The sequence below is a fragment of the Tamandua tetradactyla genome, chromosome 1, assembly GCF_023851605.1.
Source record: "Tamandua tetradactyla isolate mTamTet1 chromosome 1, mTamTet1.pri, whole genome shotgun sequence".
NCBI classification, from domain to species: Eukaryota; Metazoa; Chordata; class Mammalia; order Pilosa; family Myrmecophagidae; genus Tamandua; species Tamandua tetradactyla.
In genome coordinates, this window is record NC_135327.1 from 101657464 (window position 1) to 101678594 (window position 21131).

Sequence of the window (21131 nt, forward strand, 5' to 3'; positions counted from 1 at the left end):
ATATGAACTTATGAACCATGTTAATCTCGGCTGTGTTTTTGCTCCCCTACTTCCCATAAAGCTTCTGCCAGTTTTCACGTGTGTCAACTCTCCATGAAAGCACTAGCTTTGAAATGCCCTCACCCCCACCTTCACCCCCATTGAGCATTTTGAATTTTAGTAGGAGAAGCTACCTGTCTTTGCCTGATTGCTGGTAGCAGGGGAAGAGGGGAATTTTCTTGCTCAAGTTCATGTTTATTTCCTAGTGAGATTGACTATTTGATCAGCTGTCTATCAATCCATTTATATTTCTTCTATAAATGATCTGTTCACCTCCTTTGCCCATTTTTTCCACTGGGACTTTTCTTATTGATTTAGATAAGCTCTTTTTATACTCAGGAAGAAATTTTGTTATATTTGTTGCATATAGTTTTTCCAGTTTGTTTCTCAATCATTTAGTTGGCTTTTTACACATTTATGAGCAAAACCATTGATTGAATTTTTGTTGCAATTTGAAAAATTACCTTTAAAATTAGAGTCCTCCCCAATCTGTGACTAGATACTCAATTTTATTTTCTTCCATTTCTTCTAGAGCTGCACATTTCACTCAGGTCCTTAATATAGCTGGGAGTTATTTTTATAGTGTAAAAGTAAGATTTCTTGATTATGCAAATAATTTTTTAGTTAATTTACTATTTTGTTGTTAGAGTAAAAAAAAAAGTCATTTTGTTCTGGAAGAATGAACATTCTGTTAACAAACTTCTTCCCAAGTTAAATATGTTGAATACAGAGATTGGGTGAGTCACTTTACCTCTCAGAGCTTCAGGGGTTTGTTTGTTTGTTTTGTTTTTTTCCTTTGGGTGTCCGGAGCTGGGTCTCCCAAGCAGAGGGGAGCGTTCCACCGCTGGGCCACCTGTGCACCCGAGAACTTCAGTTTTTTCATCTATAAAATTAGGAAATGAAAGATTGAAGATTTCTTCTAGCCCTAATATTTCACTCTTTTAGCCTTTCTTAACTTGAAGAGTCCCAAAATTCAGTAACATCCATACTTTTGAATGATAAAATTCTCCTGGGGAAAATGTTGCCTCCTTTTATAGTGGATACCAACTGATTATGTAAGAAAGCTTTGAGTAGCCTTTATTTACTCTGACTGAATATGCCTATCAATCCCAAGAATCATTTTTCTTTTTATGCTCTAAAAATACTCCTTGGGGGCAGGCCACGGTGGCTCAGCAGGCAAGAACCCTTGCCTGCTATGCCAGAAGACCTGGGTTCACTTCCCGGTGCCTGCCCATGTATTAAAAAAAAAAAAAGAAAAATACTCCTTGGATATAACTTCTAAAAATATATTCTTTGTGAAACTGTGTTGATATGTGAAAGGTTACTGATCCAGCATGTCCAGCCAGAAGTGTCTCTGCTATCAGGGTATTGAAGTGCTATTGGAAGTCAAGTCATTAAATATTTGGAATGGATTTTCTAAGTTCAAAATGTCCTGAGGAGCATAGATATCTGGGATTCCCAAATCATGGCAAACTAAAAACTGCTAAATCTTATTGCCTTGTATCCTTGGAAATACCAAGAAACTGACCTAATTATTTGTTAGCCAGGTTCATAAGGCCACTTCCCCCAATTTAGCTTAAAACCACTGCTTTTAAGAGACACAAAATTTTATCTTTTCCATGTCTGTCTCTCTCATAAGGAATTTACTCATTGAGAGCAGTTCCTATATTTTACATGAACCTTTATCCCCATTGTGTAGCAGTAGGCTTTCAATCAATGTTTGTGGAACTGCATCCTGTAGAGAAGGCAACTGTGGGCGATCTGAAGTGTCCCCAAATTCAGGCATTCAAACCAAATCTCTTAGGATCCAAAGTTGTACCGCCTCCAGAGTTCCAGTTCAATTGAAGATTTAAAGTTTGCATTTAAAGGTTTCCTACCATGGAGAATTAACCTGGAAATAACAAACAGAAAAGACAGGGCGGCTCATCACAAGTCATGAGTTTGTAACTGCAGACAAGCCTTTGGAAGAATTCATGCTCGTGAAGAGAAGTTTGTGAAGAACACAAACTTTCAGACTTTAATGAGTCACCATTTATGGTGCAAAGATCTTACCTGGGCAGCTTTGTATGGGGAAATTTTACTCCTCATCGGCACATTAGTAGTTAGGAAAAGAGGACTTTTTTTTTTGCCTTTATTATCTCCTAAGTATTTTTATTTCTTTTTAATCTTCTCTGCCCTCCACACCTATTCTGCAACCCAGAGAAGGGGGTGTGGTTGGAATCTACCACAAGGCAATTAAAATGATTTTTATCTCATTTTAACCATCTTTCTTCCTTTTTGCCTCCTGGTTTGTTTGTTAGTCTCTTAAGTAGTTTAGCGATATTTCTTACATTTTAAATTCTCTCAACTTTAATACCAAATTTCTGTAACTATACAATGTCACAGGAGTGATGCAGTGCCTTACCTTTCTCCCATTTCATTTCAAACTGTGAAATGACATTTTTGAGAAGACTACTGGAGAGGCGGAAGGCCTGCCTCTCCAAAAACACCAGGGGGTGTACGAAACATGAAAAAAACAAGAATATTTACTTAAGATGCTTTGATTCTCCTTCCTCCCTTGTCATGTGATCTAGCAGTTGCTACAGTAACTAGGAAGTTTTCATTCCATGACTTGCATAAATATTGAGGCTGCCCTTTTTATTACTGCTTTGCCCTCTCTGAAGTTACACACACACACACAAGCATTATCCACATGTACACACTCACACACATAAAAGAGATGTGGAGACAGTTCCAGAGTTTTTTGACTTCAAGTCCCCCTATTTTCTAACTTCTTCCATTAAACTTTCTTTACTTCCTTTTTAAGCATGAAGAACACTTCTGAGTCTGTTGAGATATAAGAGATAGCTTTGTAAAATAACTTCAGAGTATAATTCAAATCTTTACTGAATCAGGAAGTGTTCCCAAAAATGATTGGGCTTCATATCCTCTAGGAAGAATCTGAGGGAAGCTAAAGTGATAGGAATCAATCCAGGCTAGCTGTGGTGCTGCTTTAAAAATCCATATTATCATCTCATTATTCAGGATTTAAAAGGCTTCTATACAACTGCTACTGTGAATTATTCAGACCCCAGCTGACGACTATTTCTCGGCACCTAGAATGTGGAGACTTTGTCCTAGTCATAATTTAGCTTAGCTTTCCATCCGTCTTTGAGCTGCTCTTGAAAAGTATCTATATTGTCATTTTCCCTTTAGAATAAGTTCCCTTGAGGGTCATGCACACACACTCACTCACACACAAGTAAACACACACTCATATTTGAGATGATTTGAAAATTCTCAGAGACTGGAAGATATTTTGGTGTAGCATTCATCTTTGCCATCATTTCTGTAAAACCCGGGAACAAGATTATACGTAACTCAGGTATAATATGTATTGTATGTGGAAGGCCATCAAGATATACCAATACAGAGAGGCAGAAATAAGTGCGGTTCCTAGCACTAAAGCGTACAGTTTTCCAAGTCTCAGTTTAGCAGTCCCAGTGGGACTGACTCAGTAGGGCACATGTTGTACAAATAGAGTGTACCTGGATGCTGCAGAGTGACAGACTCATGCATTCAAAGTATTGACAGCCCCAAAGTTTCTATCCAGTGACCCTGGTAGCTGACAATTTTTTCTCCAATGCAGAAGGATGTAATTTAGATTTTTGGAGGCGACCCCATTTCTTCGAAAAGACCTTCAAATAGGTCTCTATCTTGCACACAAAGCTGTCCCCTCGGGCCTCTTTGACCTAGGTTTCTGGAGTCCAGAGAAGCCCAGGGCTAGGTGGAGAGTCTGCCTCCAGCAGGCATGTACTAAGTGGTTCAGAGGCTCAGTGATTTCCCAGCTCAGTGGAACTTTCTCAGATTCTCTTTGGGCTGCTAACCTCACCCAGACGAGGGCATGCTATTCAGAGTCTGAGCAGAATGAAATGACCACCATATCGCAACAGGCAAGTGGCAGAAAGCAATGACGGACCCTGGCTGATGAGCCACCCTGCTGCCACCTGTTTTTTTCATCCTGTTTATACTTTAAACATGCTGACACTGAAAGATGCTAACTGTTCTCTCACAAGTAATCAAAAACCCCGCCCAAAGTATTAACTGACCCTTGAAATTTTATTTAAAACATTTTAGAATCGGAGATAATGGAACTTCGTCGTCTCCCTCCTGTTGATTTTTGGTCGCCAGGGATTTCTGGCTTCCTGATGAGTGAGACTTGGGGTTGTAGGCGAGTGCAGACAGACACCACCTGCCTTGCAGGACAGTCACGCATGTCCTCATGCCCAGTCCTCCTCTGGCAGGAGGGCATGGCTCCGTCGTCTTTCCAGCTGCAAAATGAACTCCCTCCCGGACTGCCTCTGGCACTCAGCGGTGCAGACAACCCTGTCAGGAGCTGCTTCGGGTGCACTGCAAAGCACTGATGTTATGTTATTTGTGGGTATTTCTTTAAATATGAATTATATTTACATACACACATATGAGCAAAGTTACAGCGAGGCCCTGATATAAATCTGATTTTGTAACACTTGGATGTTAGTGTTTTGGGATGCCAGCTACAATCTATTTCGTGTGTTTTTCTGCCTGCACTTATTGAGGGCTTTCTCTGTCTTGGTCACTCGTAGCCATCTCTAAGGAAAGTATTATCCCATTTATACAGGCAAGAAAACGGATGCTCAGAGAGATTGAGCAATTCAGTCAAAACTGCCCAGCTCGTGAGTAGCAAGTCTAGAACAAATCTACGCAGGTCAATCCACTTTGGTGGATATGGCTCCATTCGATTCAAGTCATACGCTCCTTGAAGGGCTGCCATCCTCTGAGCTTAATTTTTGTACTGATTAGGAACTGTTATTATCCATGAAATAGAGAGAGATGGACCTTGTCACTGCCATGGATATGGTGGAAGGGAAATGATGAGGCATAGGGATTGTTAAACAAACTAGATTTATCCAGTCATTGGTGTTGGAAACTTTGCTAGACCTTTTGCATACATTATCATTTTCATGCTCAAAAACCACCTCAGAGGTATAATTGCCTCATTTTTCAGGTGATGCTTTGGGGCATGAGGAGCCTATTTCTGCCTGCTGGCACACAGCTATTAAGTGGTTCCCAGGACTTGACTCTGGTAAGATAAACCCCTTAGCCCTGTCCTCTCAGTGCAGTGCGATGCCCCCACTACAGCTGTGACCTCAGCCTGTCTCTGAGAAAGGGTTCTCCCTGAGTAGGAAGTGTCTCGAAGGATGCCAGAATCAGATTCAAGCACCATTTCTGCTGTGGATGAGCTGCAGACTCCTTGCCCAGATTCAAACAGAACAAGCCCCTGTTCTTATGGAGCTAATATCAGAGTGGAACTGGCCCTGCCTTTTCTCCTCCCTCTTTTACCGTCCATCCCCACCCCCAAATCTGGTCATCACCCAAGGACTTGAATGTTGGAACTAGACGCATCATTGGGAAAGATTTAATAAAAATTTAAACTCTTATGATGAAAACAATTTACATGCATGTGATTGAATAATTACTCTCAAAGGTCGCAGGGAAAGTGTTGCTTGTGGAACAAGGCATAGGAGCCTGAGTTGCAGTGAACTGCTGTATTAGACAAGGAAAGGTGTTGAGACCATAGGGCATGCAGGAATGGGATTAAGTCAAGTAGGAGATACTAACAAACCCTATTCTTTTAGACTTCACTTAGGTTTTAGATTTTCAAATTCTTTTCCTGACAGTAGGAAGATGGACTTCATGACCCTGTGTAGTAGAGCCTATCTTTTAATGACAAGTTGTCACAAGATTCTCTGGAGACTATGAAATGTGACATGTATGGGTCTTCTCTGTCTTCATTCTCAGCTCCATTCTGTGCTGGCCATGACCCCAATGGACTGAATCTCTCGCCCTCTGGATCCAAATAGACTTGGCCATTGGGGAGGATATGGGCTAGAGATCAGAGCCGTCAGAATTCTCCTTCCTTCCCACTTCCAACCTGCTTCCTCCTGCAGTCTGGCAGTGAGCATGACTGCAGCTCCCACCCAGATCCAGTGCTCACTCACGCCTTCCCTTGCCCTTTCAAGGACTAGTCCATGGCTATCTCACCATTTTTGGTTAGTTCTCTCAAACCTACCCATCCTTCTGCAAATAGTCCCTTCCTTTACTGCTTTCAATACCCTGGCTGAGTATGCCTTTCTTTTCTGACAATATCTGAACTGATCCATCAAGCTAATATGGTATATTTAAATATACCTGTAGCTGGTCAGTGTCTTTCCACTGTCTATTTCAAGATAGTACTGTCTATTCCCATCTCGTTCTATTTTACTGTTCAGAAGATTTACTAGCTGAAGGTGGTCCCGGGATTGAATTCCTAGTCTTACCCTAGTTTTAGGGTTCCTAGACAACTTGTTTTATATGATAATCATTAGAAGCAGGAAAATTTAATAAATACAGGTCTTCTCTAGCAAACGGAAGTTTTCTATCCAGCCACGTTTACTGGTTTTCTGTGGGACCTTGGTGGAGTTCCACAATGACTTGTGTTTGCTTTCACACCTGTGAAAGATCAGACTTTAACTAGATTTTGTATGTTTTGGGATACCGAATCCTTTTAATACTATTTACACTCTAATTTTAGTTGTTAATCTTAATAATATGTGTGAGGGATAAAGAAAAATGAATAAATCATCATTATTTAAATACTCTCCTTCTGCCAGGGTAGCCTGTACCAAGATGTATTTGTCAGTCCAGCGCAGTGCAATCTGGCAAATCTAAACCGCTCACCTTGACACGTATCTGCCTACTTAATCTTTCCGTTAGTGCACTCTCTTAATCAGTTCTATCTTGCCAGCCAGCAGTATTCTTTTGACCTTTTTTTCCTCTTAAAGATCTGTTTACTTTTTTTCCATGAGAAGAAAGAATCATGAGGGCCACTGTCAGCAAATACCGTGAAGGCTGTTCTCAAGCAAAATTGTTTTTGGCCAAAAGAGACTTCTTTTTTCAGACAGCTATTCCAATTCTGCGGTACCCACGTTTGCAGTCCAAGAATAGATGTGGGCATTGGTAGTTTGGTTTGCTGAGCTGTGTGTCAATATCCATAGTACAAGATGCGATGAGATACCCAGCCTCTGAATCCTGTGTGTTTTTCCTATTTAGGAAAACCAGCAACTTTGGGCTTCTGTGAGAACAGTGAAATCAAGACAGCTGAATGTTGGAAAATCTTAGTGTTGGAAAGGCTGTTAGTCCCCACCCTCAATGAAGAACTAGTTTCATTTGTTCTAGATTGTCATTGGTGGGCTCATTCCACCTCCATTGTCAATTCCTTAAGTTGAACTGTAATTAGCTTCCTTTATCTCGCCAGCTACTGATGGAAGGCTCTCTTTCTGGACCCAAAGGGCCAAGTGGCTCAGAGAATTGAAATAGCCTACTCCCATTTTATGATCTTTTCTCCAGTTTCGTAAACTGTTCCTCACAGGACACGTTCTTTGCTACCCCTACCCCCGCCCCCCACCCCCACCCCAAGGCTCCTTGATGCAGATGCCAGCACCCCGGGTCAGCAGATCCCTGTGTCCACAGCCTCCTCTCTGCCCAGTTACTCTTGTTCTTGTTCTTCTTCTGAAATTCATATAACATACACTTAACCATTTTAAAGTTACAATTCAGTGTTTGTCCCACTCCTGAGCGCGTCCCATCCAAGGCAGATTGTCCTCTGGCAGCCCTGCCTCCTCCAGCCTGCACTGGCCTGTCTCGTGTACTCAAATTTTATAGGCACAGGGGCCCACAGCCACACAGCCTCCCCCAGTCCCTGCTGTGTTTAACAGTATTGCTGCCTCAGTTCCTGTCAGCGCTTCGTTTTCCCTTTGCTGAGTCGTGAGCTCTGCCCTGATCTGAGCTGGTTTAGCTGTGACCCCAACACCATGCTCAGCCTTTGCTACTACAGTAGGGACCCTTAGTGGCTTTCCCAAACTGGACAGGACAGCCAGAGCTCAAGACTGGTGTCGTGGTTTGAGCCAAGCCATGCTCTAGATAAGTCTGTGGCTGGACCCACTGATCAATTGGTATACTTTGGATATCAGCACCAGGATAAATCAACTTCTCTTTGAGGGTCTAACCTATAATATATGTCATTGGCCATCCATAGATGACATTGATGGTACTGGTTAGGAACACTGGAGTTGAGCCTGTCTGGGTTCAATCCCAGCTTTACCACTTTCTCACTCTGATCTTTCTTGGTCAAGTTCCTTTCTCTCTCTGTGCTTCGGTCTTCTTACCTGTGGAATAGGGATTTTAAGATTATTATCTCATGGGTTTGTTATGATTATGAGATAAAATAATGGATATTCAGCTCTTAGCTTTGCCTGATATGAGATCAACCCTCAATAAACTTTAATCTTTATTATAGATTTATCTGCCTGGTCATAGCTTGATTCCTTCCTTGTTGCCCATTCCTGGCCATCTGTTCGTTGCATATGACAATAGCATCGTCTTAATTCTTGAGTTGTGGTACTTCTACCACTGTGGGTTAAAATTACATTAGCTCTTAAGTGTTTGGATTCACAATGGATGGAGGTGGCCTAAGGGTACAATGAGTGAGGGAAGGAAGGGGGAACTATGGTGTATACATACAGTGACTACTGAGCAAGAAGGAATGAAGTTAGTAGGCATGCAACTAGGTGAATGAACTTTAAGGACAGTATGTAAATGAAATATCAGAAACAAAAAGATAAATATTATCATGCCTCACTAATATGGACTAAGTATAATATACAAACTCAGTGAACTGACATCAAGAGCATGGGTTATCAGGTTGGGGTCTATTGTAAAGGGTCCTAGTTTGTAAGCTTTCTACAGTAGTCACGTATATTCAGGAGCTGTGACTGTTATTTCTAAATTCTGAGATAACGAGCTGTTTTTGTATAACCAGATCATCCCCAGAAACCTTGGGCATTTCTGTGACACTTGAGACTCAGAGCTCTGAAGTTATGAAAGTCAGCAGTTCCCCATACAGGAACTATTTAAAAAGTTGAAAAACAGATTGGACTTCAACTAGAGATATAAATAAAGCTGGTCTGGATAGACTCAGGTGCATCCGAATACAGGGTAAAGGATCATATTGTTCACATTTTATGACTTCAACTTCTGTGTGAGACCAAGGGGAGAGATGTGTATTTGGTGAAAAATTTTTATTCATTTTAGTGCATTACCTAATTTTTCTTGTATGGTCAGTTTAGTTGAGCACCGTAAGTACATGGAATCTTGAATAGGGCGTGAGATTTTGTTGCTTTGTCCAGATTACTGTGATACATTGATATATCTCAGAGTAATTTGAGCAGTAAATAAAGTATTTGCAAAGTCCCTTTGGGGAACTGGGGAGAAAGGAGAAAATATTTAACCTCCTCATTTGGAGAATCTCTGATATTCTCGCAAGTGGTGGGGACAACCAAATCCATAGGCTGGGCCCTCGATCTTGCAGTTTGGCCCTATGAAATGCATTCCTGCAAAGGATAGGCTAAGCCTATTTAATATTATGCCTAAGAGTGATCCCCAGAGAACCTCCTTTGTTGCTCAGATGTGGCCTGTCTCTCTAATCCAACTTGGCAGGTGAATTCACTGTCCTACCCCCTACGTGGGACATGACTCCCAGGGGTATAAATCTCCCTGGCAATGTGGGACCTGACTCCCAGGCGTGAGCCAGGACCTGGCATCATGGGATTGGGAAAGCCTTCTTAACCAAAAGGGGAAAGGGAGAAATGAAACAAAATAAAGTTTTAGTGGCTGAGAGATTTCAAACAGAATTGAGAGGTTACTCTGGAGATGATTCTTGTACATTATATCCTTTTTTAGTTTATGGTGTATTGAGTGGCTGGAGGGAAGTACCTAAAACTGTTGAGCTGTGTTCCAGTAGCCTTCGATCTTGAAGAAGACTGCATAAAAATACAACTTTTACAGTGTGACTGTGTGATTGTGAAAACCTTGTGTCTGATGCTCCTTTTTTTCCAGGGGATGGACAGATGAATAAAAAAATAGGGATAAAAAAGTAATTAAATAATGGAGGGGGTAAGGGGTAAAGTAAATTGGGTAGCTGGAAATACTAGTGTTCAAAGAGAGGGAGGGGTAAGTGGTATGGGATGTATGAGTTTTTTCTTTTTTCTTTTTCTGGAGTGATGTAAATGTTCTAAAAATGATCATGGTGATGAAAACACAACTATGTGATGATATTGTGAGCCATCGATTGTATACCATGTATAGACTGAATGTGTGTGAAGATGTGTCAATAAAAATATTTTTAAAAATTACATTAGCTTTTAATAGTCTAATAACGAACACTTGCGTGATGCTTAATAGTTCCCCAAATTAATATATATTACCTTAGATAGTCTCCAACTCCCAGGCTATCTCACAGGTGCCTTTCATGTGAACCACCCTCAGGCCAAGATCTTGTTTGAAGGACAGTCATTTTGATCTTCTATGTAACCTCTTGCCTTATACTTTTAAATTTAATCATATCTATTGAGTGTTTTCTCTAAGTTGATGGTCTAGTTGCAGAGCTGTTTGGTGACCCCCCCTAAGGAAGAAAATGTCCCCTATTTCAGCCCCATCCAACGTCACCGTTTGAAATACATTCTTTGGGCTTTAAGGTATTCTTCTCTGAACTTTCACTTTAAAAATGCACAATCATCTATTCATCCTCTTGTTCATTTATGCACTCAATGAGTGTTCATTGAGCATGTGTGATGTGAAGGAGCTGGTTGATGATCAGGAATTCATAGTTGAAGAAGATATAGTGATCTTACAGTCTGGAAGGTAGACAGAAAAGTCTATCAGTAAGTACCTCCTCGTTGCGATAGGAAGAGCACATGTAGTGTCGTAAGGTCACAGAAAAGAATCAACCAGATCAGGCTGTAGGCCAGCAGGAGCTTCCCAGAGGAGGCAGTTCTTGAAGTGAAGTTTGGGGGGTGAAAAAGAGGATAAGAGAGTTGTGAGAAGAAAGGAGGCATAACCTCCATTGGCTATAAATGACTTTCTGTAAATTAGCATCTTCAGTTACTGTGTTCACAGACTTGAGGGAAAACAGCATTGGCACTTGTGCTACTTGTATGACTTCTTGACTGCCAGAGATCCATCCTGTTTTTCCAACTGAAAGCTTCTTGGGTGCTATCTGTACCATCCTTGTAGAGCTCTGGACTGCATGGAAAGCGTTGACGATACTGATTGGAGCAGAGTGGAGCACAGAGGGAAGACTAGAGGGAATGAAAGGCCCATCTTGCCCAATGCACCAGTGAGCCCACAGTTTGTCCTGTTTGTGCCCACCCCCAGTTTTTCATGGCTGACAATACTATTTAGCAAATGCCTTCTTAGTGTTGTATTGACGACATGGCCTCTGGCTTTGGGGAGCTTAGTTTAATGGAATTCAGACAGATGGAATAAAGAATTATAACACTCAGGTTAAAAAATACAATTTTATTGAATAATAAGCATTGTACCAGAAAAGTGACTGAGTGGGAACAGAAAAGAGTGACGTTTGAGCCATGTGAGATAGAATTCTGTCTCTTAAAGATAAGCCACTCACTCACTCTCTTGCTTGCTCATGAATTTGTGTGTTCAATACACCTATCAAGTGAATACTGGGGGCCAGGCCCTGGGCGGTGTTAAGGAAGAGAAACAGAAGGCACAGTCCCTGCCCTGGAGATGTCCTCTTTTAGTGGAAAAGAGAAAGAGGCAGCAGAGGGCCAGGTGACAGTTGTCACGCCTGGCCAACGAGCATTCTGCGGGTATCTCATTGGACTGGTGGGTGTGAGTGGCAGAACCACGAAGGCTCCCTGGGTGGTAAGTGTGGGCTCCCCCTTATATAATGCTTTTATCTTTCAGAGTTCTTAGACTTCAGTGAGACTGAAGACTCTCAACGCTCTCCCTAGAAAAATGAGCTTACCCATTTAAAAAGTGTGTACTTTCAGAGGTTGTTCTAAGTCCCTAAAGTCCATCCGTGGCCCCTGGTTGGGAAGCCTATTAGGAGTGAATTCCCACAGAGCAGCAAGAGCATGATGCTTCGAAAATGCCAGCGGCTGCTGGCTGAGAGTACTTGGGTGAGGAAGATTTCCCATTTTCTCTGATTGTGACAATTCTAGCAGTCCTGAGAAATCCCTCAGTAATCACTTTTTTTCTTCTTAGTTGGTGATCGTGATATGTGAAAATATAAATACAGCTAGAAACTTGGTTTGGAACGGTACTGGTTAAGATGTGCTAAACTAGAGCATCAGTTCCTCACCTTGCTTTTAAAAACTCAATATTTTTATTACCTATAACTTATCTGAAAATAAGTATGTTTGTACGTGAATAAATGAAAAAACAATGATTGGAAGTTTGATTTAGAAGTACAAAAGTTGATCATGATAATAGAAGTTAATCTAAAGTAAATTGAAGCTACTCCTTCTGCTACTCATTCAGAATTTGCAGGCAATATGGCAGTGCCCCATAAGAAAGAAAAAAGAATGGAGCAAAGATGAGGAGCAGCCCTGTTCACACAGTCCCAGGATTCTGAGCTCAGAGCCCTTTCCCTCTTATCACTCATCCTCTTGCTTTCAACTGCAGACACCTACCCATTTCTGCTCTTCCTGTCACCCACCCCCATCCCCCATCCTGCAAGAGGTCCCCATATGCAAAGATATGAAGAATCCATCTGGCCAAGTTGTTGGAATTCCTTGTCCCTCCTTCCATCTCTTCAAGATATTAGCCACAGAGACTGATTCCGGCAGGTCCCTGTGCTGACATGTGGGTGGGGGTGAGAGAGAATATTCTCACTGAAGGTGAGAAAGGGGTACAAACCCAGGGCTGAGCGCCACTGACAGAGGCATGGCCGGCCATGGTGCCTTATGGGAACCCATTCCCTACTGCGTCCTCCAGGGCATTGCTGCCCCTACAGAAGCCCCTTCTCTCCTGAGGACTGTGCCACGTTCTCTTTCCTCTGCTCCAGGAGGCTCTCCTAATTTCCTCTCTAGCTCTGACCTCACCATCTTCTGGCCCTATTCCTTGTGTCACTCTTCAGGAACTTCCCTGTGTCTGACTCTTGTCAGCCTGATGAGGATATGCTTTTTGTCCTTAACCCTGATAACCACCAGGTCCACACCACTTCATACCACTGACCAAGTGGCATCTTATTCCATGGTCAGTGCTCTCCTGTCGGAGACCAGCAGGAGCACACTTTTACTGAAACAAGCTGGGTTCATCATGGTTTGCAGCGAGGAGACCTCACATTGGAGGATGTGAGAAAGGACTTATTGTGGGACTTAGGCTTGTATCAGGTGATTGGAGGAGGGTTTAAGGAAGCAGGGCTTTGCTTTGCATTGAATTCTGTCAGGAAGTGGGGTGTTTCTATGACTGGGTGTCTTGACAAACCTTATGTTAGAAGGAAAGAAGATAGAGTGAGGCTAAAGCAGTACTTGGTAAAGAAGCAACAATCATTCATTTTAGCCAGGATAGGGGCATGTTTGGTCATTTTTGTGGTTTGGATGTGGTTCATGTTTTGTATGTGTTCAGACATGCGTACAGATTGGCCCTTTTCTGTCCTGCACCGTCATGATTGTAGAGTGGCCTTGCCTGGTGTCTCCGTTCTGGGAAATTGTTCATTCCGACCGGAGAGCGCCCAGGCCTAGCTGACGGTGCCACGCCAGCTGCCGGCAGTCTTCTCTTTTCCCTCTCGCCACTCAGATGCTTGCCTCCTTGATCAAGGCCTGCTCTTCTTGCCTCCTCCTCTACCAGCTGGCCTGTTCTTTTAGCCCACGTAGGGGTTGTTCTCAGCACCCTTCCTAGTTTCCCCAGTGTATCAACCCCTCTCTAGGCTCCCTTGTTCTCCTAACCAGACAGGCACTCCTGGTGCCGAGTTGTATGCATGATGCGCTGAGTGCCACTCCAGAACCCATCTCTCTGCTCCTTTCTGTTCTTTCCCCCTTTGCTGTCCCTTATACTGCATGGGCCTCGTCTTTTCCCATTCCCCTCTCGGGCTCTGAGCATGGTAGCAGAAGTCATAAACCCTTAAAAAAGAGCAGTCCTTTTTTTCACATGTTGGTTATCCCCTGTGGCACTCTCTGATGCTACGTTTCCACTAATATTATTCTCTGCAGGCCTCCATCTCTGCCCACATCCCTTCCTGCCAGAAGATGGTCTTGATTCCAAGAAGATAGAGGCCATCTAACATGATCTGCCTCCACTTCCTCATTCCCTACTTTACTTTTCTTCTGTGTCTCTACCCATTCTCTCTCCGTGGAGAATGTAAGGGGGGAATTCTCCTTCATTTCCTAGCCCAGCCCCTCCACCAGTGTTTCCAGTCCCGTCAGCTCTTCTCAACAGCCCCACCCCCTCTGGGTGCCTTTTCCCACCATGCAGCCTTTCCAGGCTGACTCCTTCGCTTTGTCAAGCAGAAAGAGGGAAAGAATTTCAAGCAGGAAATTCCCAGGAAGTGGTCCTCCCTGGCTCTGTCTGCCTCCTCCTCATTCACTCACACGCTCTGTGGTCATACTCCGTTTCCCACCTCTTGAGGGTGGGAAGTGATCTAGTCATCACTTTTCCTTAGATTTATCATCTGTAAACTTTATATCAGGCAAACTTTTTCCTTGGATTTCCTGATGTACTGTTCATCTCATGCTTCGTCTGGCTTATGTTGGTTTTGCTTCTTCCTAGTCTCTGCAAGGAGATTTCCCACACGTCTCGTGCTCTCTCCTTGTCTGTGAGTACTCTTCCTCCAGCTCTCTGTTTTTCCCTTCTTTTATCTCCATCTTCATGGCTCCCCCTCTCTCCTACCGTTTTTGTCCCATTACAGGGCACCCTTGTCCTCTCAATCACCCATAGTCCTCTTTGTCTCTCAAGACCCATCGATTCTACTTTTGCGTCATCTCCTGGAATCCACCACGTTATAGTTACATTGTTGTGGAGCCTATTAACTTGTCACTTAAGGGTCTTGTCATCTTTGCTTTCTACTCGGTACCCAGCCCAATGCCTTAACCAAAGGAGGGCTTCATTTTTGTTAAATGAATGATTGAAAATTAAGTGTTTTAATCCTTTACTAGAACATCATGCTTGATTGAACATATTTTGTATGCTTAGTTCTCTTAATATTTTTATTCTTAGCCAAACAATAAAGTTTATACACAGACCTCAACCTAAGCCCTACACTAAATCCTTGCTAATACCCTCCAGTGCACCAGAATAAAGTTTAATACACAGACTCCCCCCACCATGGTACTTCTGCTCGTTTTCAGGACGAGTTAAGTCGAGAGGTATTTATTTAATCTTCCTCCTTGAGAGCCAGATAGAATGCACAGGGCCATTATGTTTTTAGGGCAATTTTTAGAAAATTTACACCTACTTCCCTTCATACATTGATTTTTCTCTTCTTTACTTTTTAACCAGGTTTCAAAATGGAAAATATACTATGACATAAGAGGCTATTGATAGAACATCAAAATGATCAGCTGTTCCCCTGCCCAGAAGAGTGTGGCCGCTCTCTGCACAGCCACGTAATACATATTAGTGACACAGACAGCAGAGAAGCCCTTTCCCATCCATATGTATGTGCGTGGCCTGTGGAAGTTAATAATGCCATATATCACGTGCCCGTAGAATGTAAAATGTACTTCGGAGTGACAGCAGGCTCGTTTAAAATGAGTATTGGTTTACTGTTAGAGGATCCCAGGGAAAGATTTTTGTCCTTTCATATGTACAGTTTACTGAATTATTTCAGTCTATCTCCGCGTGTCTCAGTATCCTAGATCCTCAGTCAGCTTTTTGTTGTGGTCATTAACATGTGCCCCTCTCTACAGCCACCGTATTCCACTTCAGCCACATGGATAACAAAAGAACCCCTTTGGAGAAATGAGAGATAGCAATTACACATTGGTATTCATGATACAGGAGTCACACTGACATCCTTGGGGAATTTAACAATGAATATCCAACATTAATTGCCACAGTAACTGCATGGCTGATATTGCTGAAATGTAATACACCAGTTTTCCATAGTAAAATTATTTGCCACTAAAAGATTTTAACAGAATGATCATAAAATTATATTGCTGTTTAGAATGACCAATATTTTTTGTTTTAAAAAAAAAATCCTGAGGGACTCAAATGACTCGGTGGTTACATTGTCTTAGGAATCAGGGCACCAGTTGAAAGCACAATTGTATCACTGATCTGCTTGGCAATTACAGTAAGATGAGTGCTTTCCAATCCTTATGAGAGGCAAATAAAATATATTGTCATCCCTGATAGGTCTATGGAACAAATTAATAAGGAATAATGGATATGGCACTCCTTAATCATTGGGAGAAAAATATCCTCTCTCCTATGTTTGTACCTAGTTATAGGTAGGATTTGCAGTCAGTAACAGAAACATTCTAGGAATCCTAGGACGTTTTCCTTTTTAAAGACGCCTCCTTGCTGTCAACTTTTCTTGCTTTCACCTGTGTGCAACTCATCAGAAATGCAGAAGCTAGGTTTTCGTACATGCATTTACAGTTCTTTGTTTCCTGGACCACCTTACACTAGGTGTCACACACTGGAGGAAGTCCCCACTGAGCACCCTGGCAGTGCTAGCCGTGGGAGGCTGTGTCCACACTGCTGGCTAAGCAGGAGCTCCCCCCTCGGAGAGTGCCACGTCAGCGGGCCACGCTGGCTCTGGGCTGTGGGAGCTGCGTGTGCAGAAATGAGTGATTGCTCAGCCTTCTCTCCTTTTTTAAAAGGAACTGAGATGAAGAAAGACAGTGCACTCACCCATGACATCCGAATTTCAGCCTCAATGAGGTTCTAACTAGAGATCCATGTTTGCCTGTATTCTGGCAAAACGAATACATGATGAAGTTGAAAAAAGAAATTGAACTGAATGATTGAGTGGATAGTTATTTTGGCCATCTTTTAAAGTAAGGCTGTGATGTAAATGAAAATATTTGTTGACTACAAGTACTTCATATAGCGTACTCATTGTTTTCATATTAAATGTTTTATGTAATTTCCAATTTTAATAGAGCAATTGATTGTTGAATAAGCATTAACCAAGTAAAACTATAGTACACAGGCAATTATTATTTTGTGCTTTTGGAAACTGAATTTAGGATTTTCTAATTGTTCAATTTGCTTTAAAAATGAACTTTCTGAATCCTCCCCCTCCACCTTTTTTTGTTTGCTTGTTTTCTATTTTCTTAAAATATTTCTGTCTCTCTAATGCTTTATGTTTCTATTGAATTTGAGGCTGGAAACTGTACCATCTGAGAGAGATTCTTGACCAGAATCCTAATTTATTCTTAATCTTTAAAGAAATCATGGTGTAAAGCAACTCTAGCAAAAGGGGCTTTAGTTGGCTCTTTTTTTTGTTTTTTGTTTTTTTTTTCCTTTTTAATTTTCTCTCCCCTTGTCCTTCTTCCATCCGTCACACCCATCCACAATTAAAGCAAGATGATGGAGTGGCGACTGTTCAGGTTAAAGAGCAAGACCAGAGCGTCCTGGTGCTGAAGAAAGAGCCGCGCTGTGGCCCAGCCCCCACATCTGGAAGTGCAGAAAGTGGTTGGAGGTGAGAGTTTTCTCCCGCAGCCCGCGGAGGCACGCGCTCCCGTTCCCTTCTCCCCCCTCCCGCCCCGCCTGCCTTCCCTGCTCTTGCTCCATCTCACTCGCTGCCTGGGCCTCCTCTTCCCCTCCCTCCCTCTTTCTCTCCGCCTCTCCTGCGAGCGAGAGCGTTCAAGCTGACTGCAGAGCTCTTCGCAGCTAGATGGACTCGGCTCCCAGCGAAAGCACCGAGATGGCAAGAGCTGTTAGCATTTAGGGGATGCCTTTGTTACTAACTGTGCACAATGGGCAGCGCCCGGCTGAGGGTCTTCGAGCCGCACTTAGAGAGGAAGGATTCCGCGGCGCTGTCAGACCGAGCGCTGCCCCTGCCCACCTTCGATGTGCCTTATTTCAAATATATTGATGAGGAGGATGAGGATGACGGGTGGAGCAGCCGATCGCAGTCTTCCACCGAGGATGACTCAGTGGACTCTCTGCTCTCTGACAGATACGTGGTTGTGTCTGGGACCCCAGAGAAGATTTTGGAGCACCTTTTGAATGACTTGCACCTGGAAGAAGTCCAGGACAAAGAAACAGGTAAGGCGCGGGTGTCTCCTGCTTCCAGACTCACCGTTGCTGGTGCCCTTGATGCATCTTCAGAGGTTGGGCCCCCCACTCTTAGCACAGACCCAGCCGGGTGAAAGTAGCACATGCTTTGTGTGCCTCCCCCTTTGCCTTGGGTTGTTTTGTTTTAATCCAGTAAATGGACTCATGTGGATCCCACGCAGCTGCCTGGGAAGTAGCTGTACAAAGAAAATGATATGAAGGTAGCTCTCTTTTCTTTGGCAAATTTTACCCAATCTCACCTAAAGGCAGTTGGCAGGAGGCCAACATTCAATATTCCAGTGTTCACTGTAAAGAAATATAAGGGGTGGGGGTCTAGGAAGCGTTCACCTGGCATGTAGGAAGTGCTGAGCTGGGGGAGTTGCCTCCCTGCTGAAATGTCAACAATTAATGAAACTACTCAGTAGCTACATGCTTAGCAGCAACTTCTGCCTTTTTCCAAGTGATTTACAAACTGCCAGCCCAGAGCAAGCCCTAGTGTGCAGAATATGATACTCATAGCTTTTCAGACCAGAAACTGTAATTCCCTGAAGCCCTATTGATCAGTCTTCTTGTCCTTTTTCATTTGATCTGCGTACAAAATACCTGCTTAGCTTTTTCATCCACGCACTCTCGGAAACATTATTCCAATTAAAAAATGATTTACCCATACTTGTTTTATTGCAGTGTGCCTGCTCTGTTAACCAGAATTTGTAATTTGTTCCAGCCTGGAGCAATTTTTCCAGTGAATAGGCCTCTGGCTATAGCCTGAATTCTGCAACCTGATCCCCCGGCTAAAATGCACTTTTTCTTGCCACCATAGTACCTGTGATACACACAGTTTGCAATATATTGACTACATCAGTAAAAGGCAGCTAGAGGTTGTATTGGGTCAGGGTAACCCCTTGGGTTTTTACCATGCAGAAAGGTTGTGAGATGACAGCTTACCATAGGAGCAAGAGTTTCCTCACCTCCCACGTAGTAGTTTCGTCTGGATGTAATTGATGTCTGGGTCTATTTTACATTATAAAGGGCATTGAGAGAAACAAGAATGTGGGAAACATGTAAATGGATTATTTTTTAAAAGTAGCAAAATGACCCTATCATGTATCCTACAGTAATGTTACTGTGTGACTCTGAAAAGAATATGTTGGGGGAAAAACATCACTAGTTGTCATCTATATGCATATAGATATGATGCAATAAGATAAAAGAAAAATCATATTCTCATGGCCCTCATTGGGTTGTTTTTGTATATCTACAGATTAGTATTTTGTGCATCTGAGCACTGTTCCCATGTTCTGCCTCATCAGCTCTAATCATCCTGGACTGGACATAATTTTCCATGTGCTGATTCCTAGACTGCTTTACATGGGAGGGGGGTTGGTCTAGATTACAGGCAAGTCATCTGTCATGGAAAGGACACCTTTACATGTTGATAGGGGTGTGGGGGGATTGAATGCTTTCTTCTTTTATTTTTAATAACACAATTCTACAAGACTATTATGAAAGCCAACAGCAGGCCCAAGTTGATTTCTTTTTTGCTTTCCTTCTAATTGTCACTAGTTTGTTTTCTTGTTACCCATGAGAGAAGAGGCCCAGGGTAACCTGTTCCAGCTAACCTGTCCCACTGTGACAGTGGGAATGAAGCGTCACCTGCAGTACTGTGACTAACACCTGGGGTTGCTTGCTATAGGGAAATGGCAATATATGTGGGTGCCTGGTCACCTTCACCCCCTTTTCCTTTTCAGTTTTATCAGCCCTGAGCTCAAATCCACTCCTTCAGCCACGGGCTTTCCAGAGTAAAGAGAAAGCAGGGCTCAGCAGCATGGCCTTGTCCACAGCCCCCAAAGCAGGGCAGGAGGGAACAGTTGGGGTCAACCTCACCTGATTCCCACTCAGTTCCTTAAAGTTTGAGGAAGACACAGTGAAACTGTAGGTATCTGTAGGGACATTTGAGGAAGAAAATGGTAATACCTTTTCCTTCCAATCAAGGGAGAAATCCCTGGGGGAAAAAATGTCAACTCTGGAGAGTGATTGCTATATGCCTATAAGGGATCCCTAAGTGGAAATCACATGCAGTTCCTCAAAACTTCGAGAACAACACTAGAAGAAAATAGAACAGAAAAGCCATCCTGTGTTTTTGTTGATAAAGTGAAAAGATATAAGTATCAGTTGCAAATCTAGGGAAAAAATGATTATTCCTTCTAGTTTGAATACTAAATAAATCTGATATTTAAAGGCACTGAGGCCCCTTGTCACGGATGGAGGTGGAGTCTAGTTCTTTATCTTGGGCGGGAGGGCTGCCCCATTACAAAGGGCCTGTGTATGCAGGAGCCTAATGGAGGTACAGAAACCATATGGAAGACAGATGGAGGAAAATGAGAAGGGGCTGCAATAAAAGTAGGCAGCCGTGTTTTTATGTTCTTCAGCTCCCCTTTTAGGGAGATGGAGCCATATGGTGGTCCCGCACAAGGCCCCTGATGGCAAGGGGGGAAAGGCGAGGTGGGAGGGAAACTTGGTCCTGAGGCTGGAATGAGCCTACCCACTCTCCTCGCTTCCTGAGTCAAGAATAGACTGCAACTAGACAACAGAATACAACTAAACAATCCACATAACCAAAGACTGATAGAAAGTCTTTCTATCACCAAAGACTTCTACTTATTCTTTAAAAATGAAAATAATTTGAAAGATGCTTAAGAGCAACTCATACTAATTCTCCTGAACAATTTGGTCCATGCAGCATCTACCATACTTATTTTCATAATCCCCCGCAAGCATACCTCTCCTTTCTTGAGGTACCTGACACAAGGAGTCATCAAGTGAGTATCTGTGGAATGAATGAATGGACAAGTATATGATTTTTCTGTTTGTTATTTTTAAATAGAAGAAGAATGGAAAATACTGATAGTGAGGGGGAAAAAAAAAAAGCCGAACACCCAACCAAGCATTTGGGTCTTCCTTTACAGTGAGCTTTGAAATCGTTCTGTTAACCTCTCTCTGGT

The 21131-nt window shown here is 42.7% G+C and overlaps 1 protein-coding gene and 1 long non-coding RNA gene across 6 annotated transcripts in view; one reads left to right on the plus strand and one right to left on the minus strand.

Moving 5' to 3' along the window:
• The window catches only part of RAPGEF5 (Rap guanine nucleotide exchange factor 5), a 221612-nt gene that overhangs the window by 134125 nt on the left and 66356 nt on the right, over window positions 1–21131 (plus strand). For 2 of the 3 annotated variants that reach the window (XM_077122145.1, XM_077122151.1), the window contains 3 exons: window positions 5066–5143; window positions 17433–17551; window positions 18032–18120. In XM_077122145.1, coding sequence (XP_076978260.1) covers window positions 5066–5143; window positions 17433–17551; window positions 18032–18120 — 286 coding nt within the window. The remainder of the gene's footprint in view (window positions 1–5065; window positions 5144–17432; window positions 17552–18031; window positions 18121–21131) is intronic. The other variant, XM_077122137.1, reaches the window with a different exon arrangement.
• Window positions 1–21131, minus strand: part of LOC143650870 (uncharacterized) — a 90779-nt gene that overhangs the window by 52024 nt on the left and 17624 nt on the right. Inside the window, exons 2-3 of one of the 3 annotated variants that reach the window (XR_013159702.1) lie at window positions 17918–18092; window positions 17260–17526 (exon numbers count right to left, since the gene is read on the minus strand). This is a non-coding gene — a long non-coding RNA (uncharacterized LOC143650870). Of the gene's footprint in view, window positions 1–652; window positions 923–17259; window positions 17527–17917; window positions 18093–21131 lie in introns of those variants that run through there. The other 2 variants (XR_013159700.1, XR_013159701.1) reach the window with 2 other exon arrangements.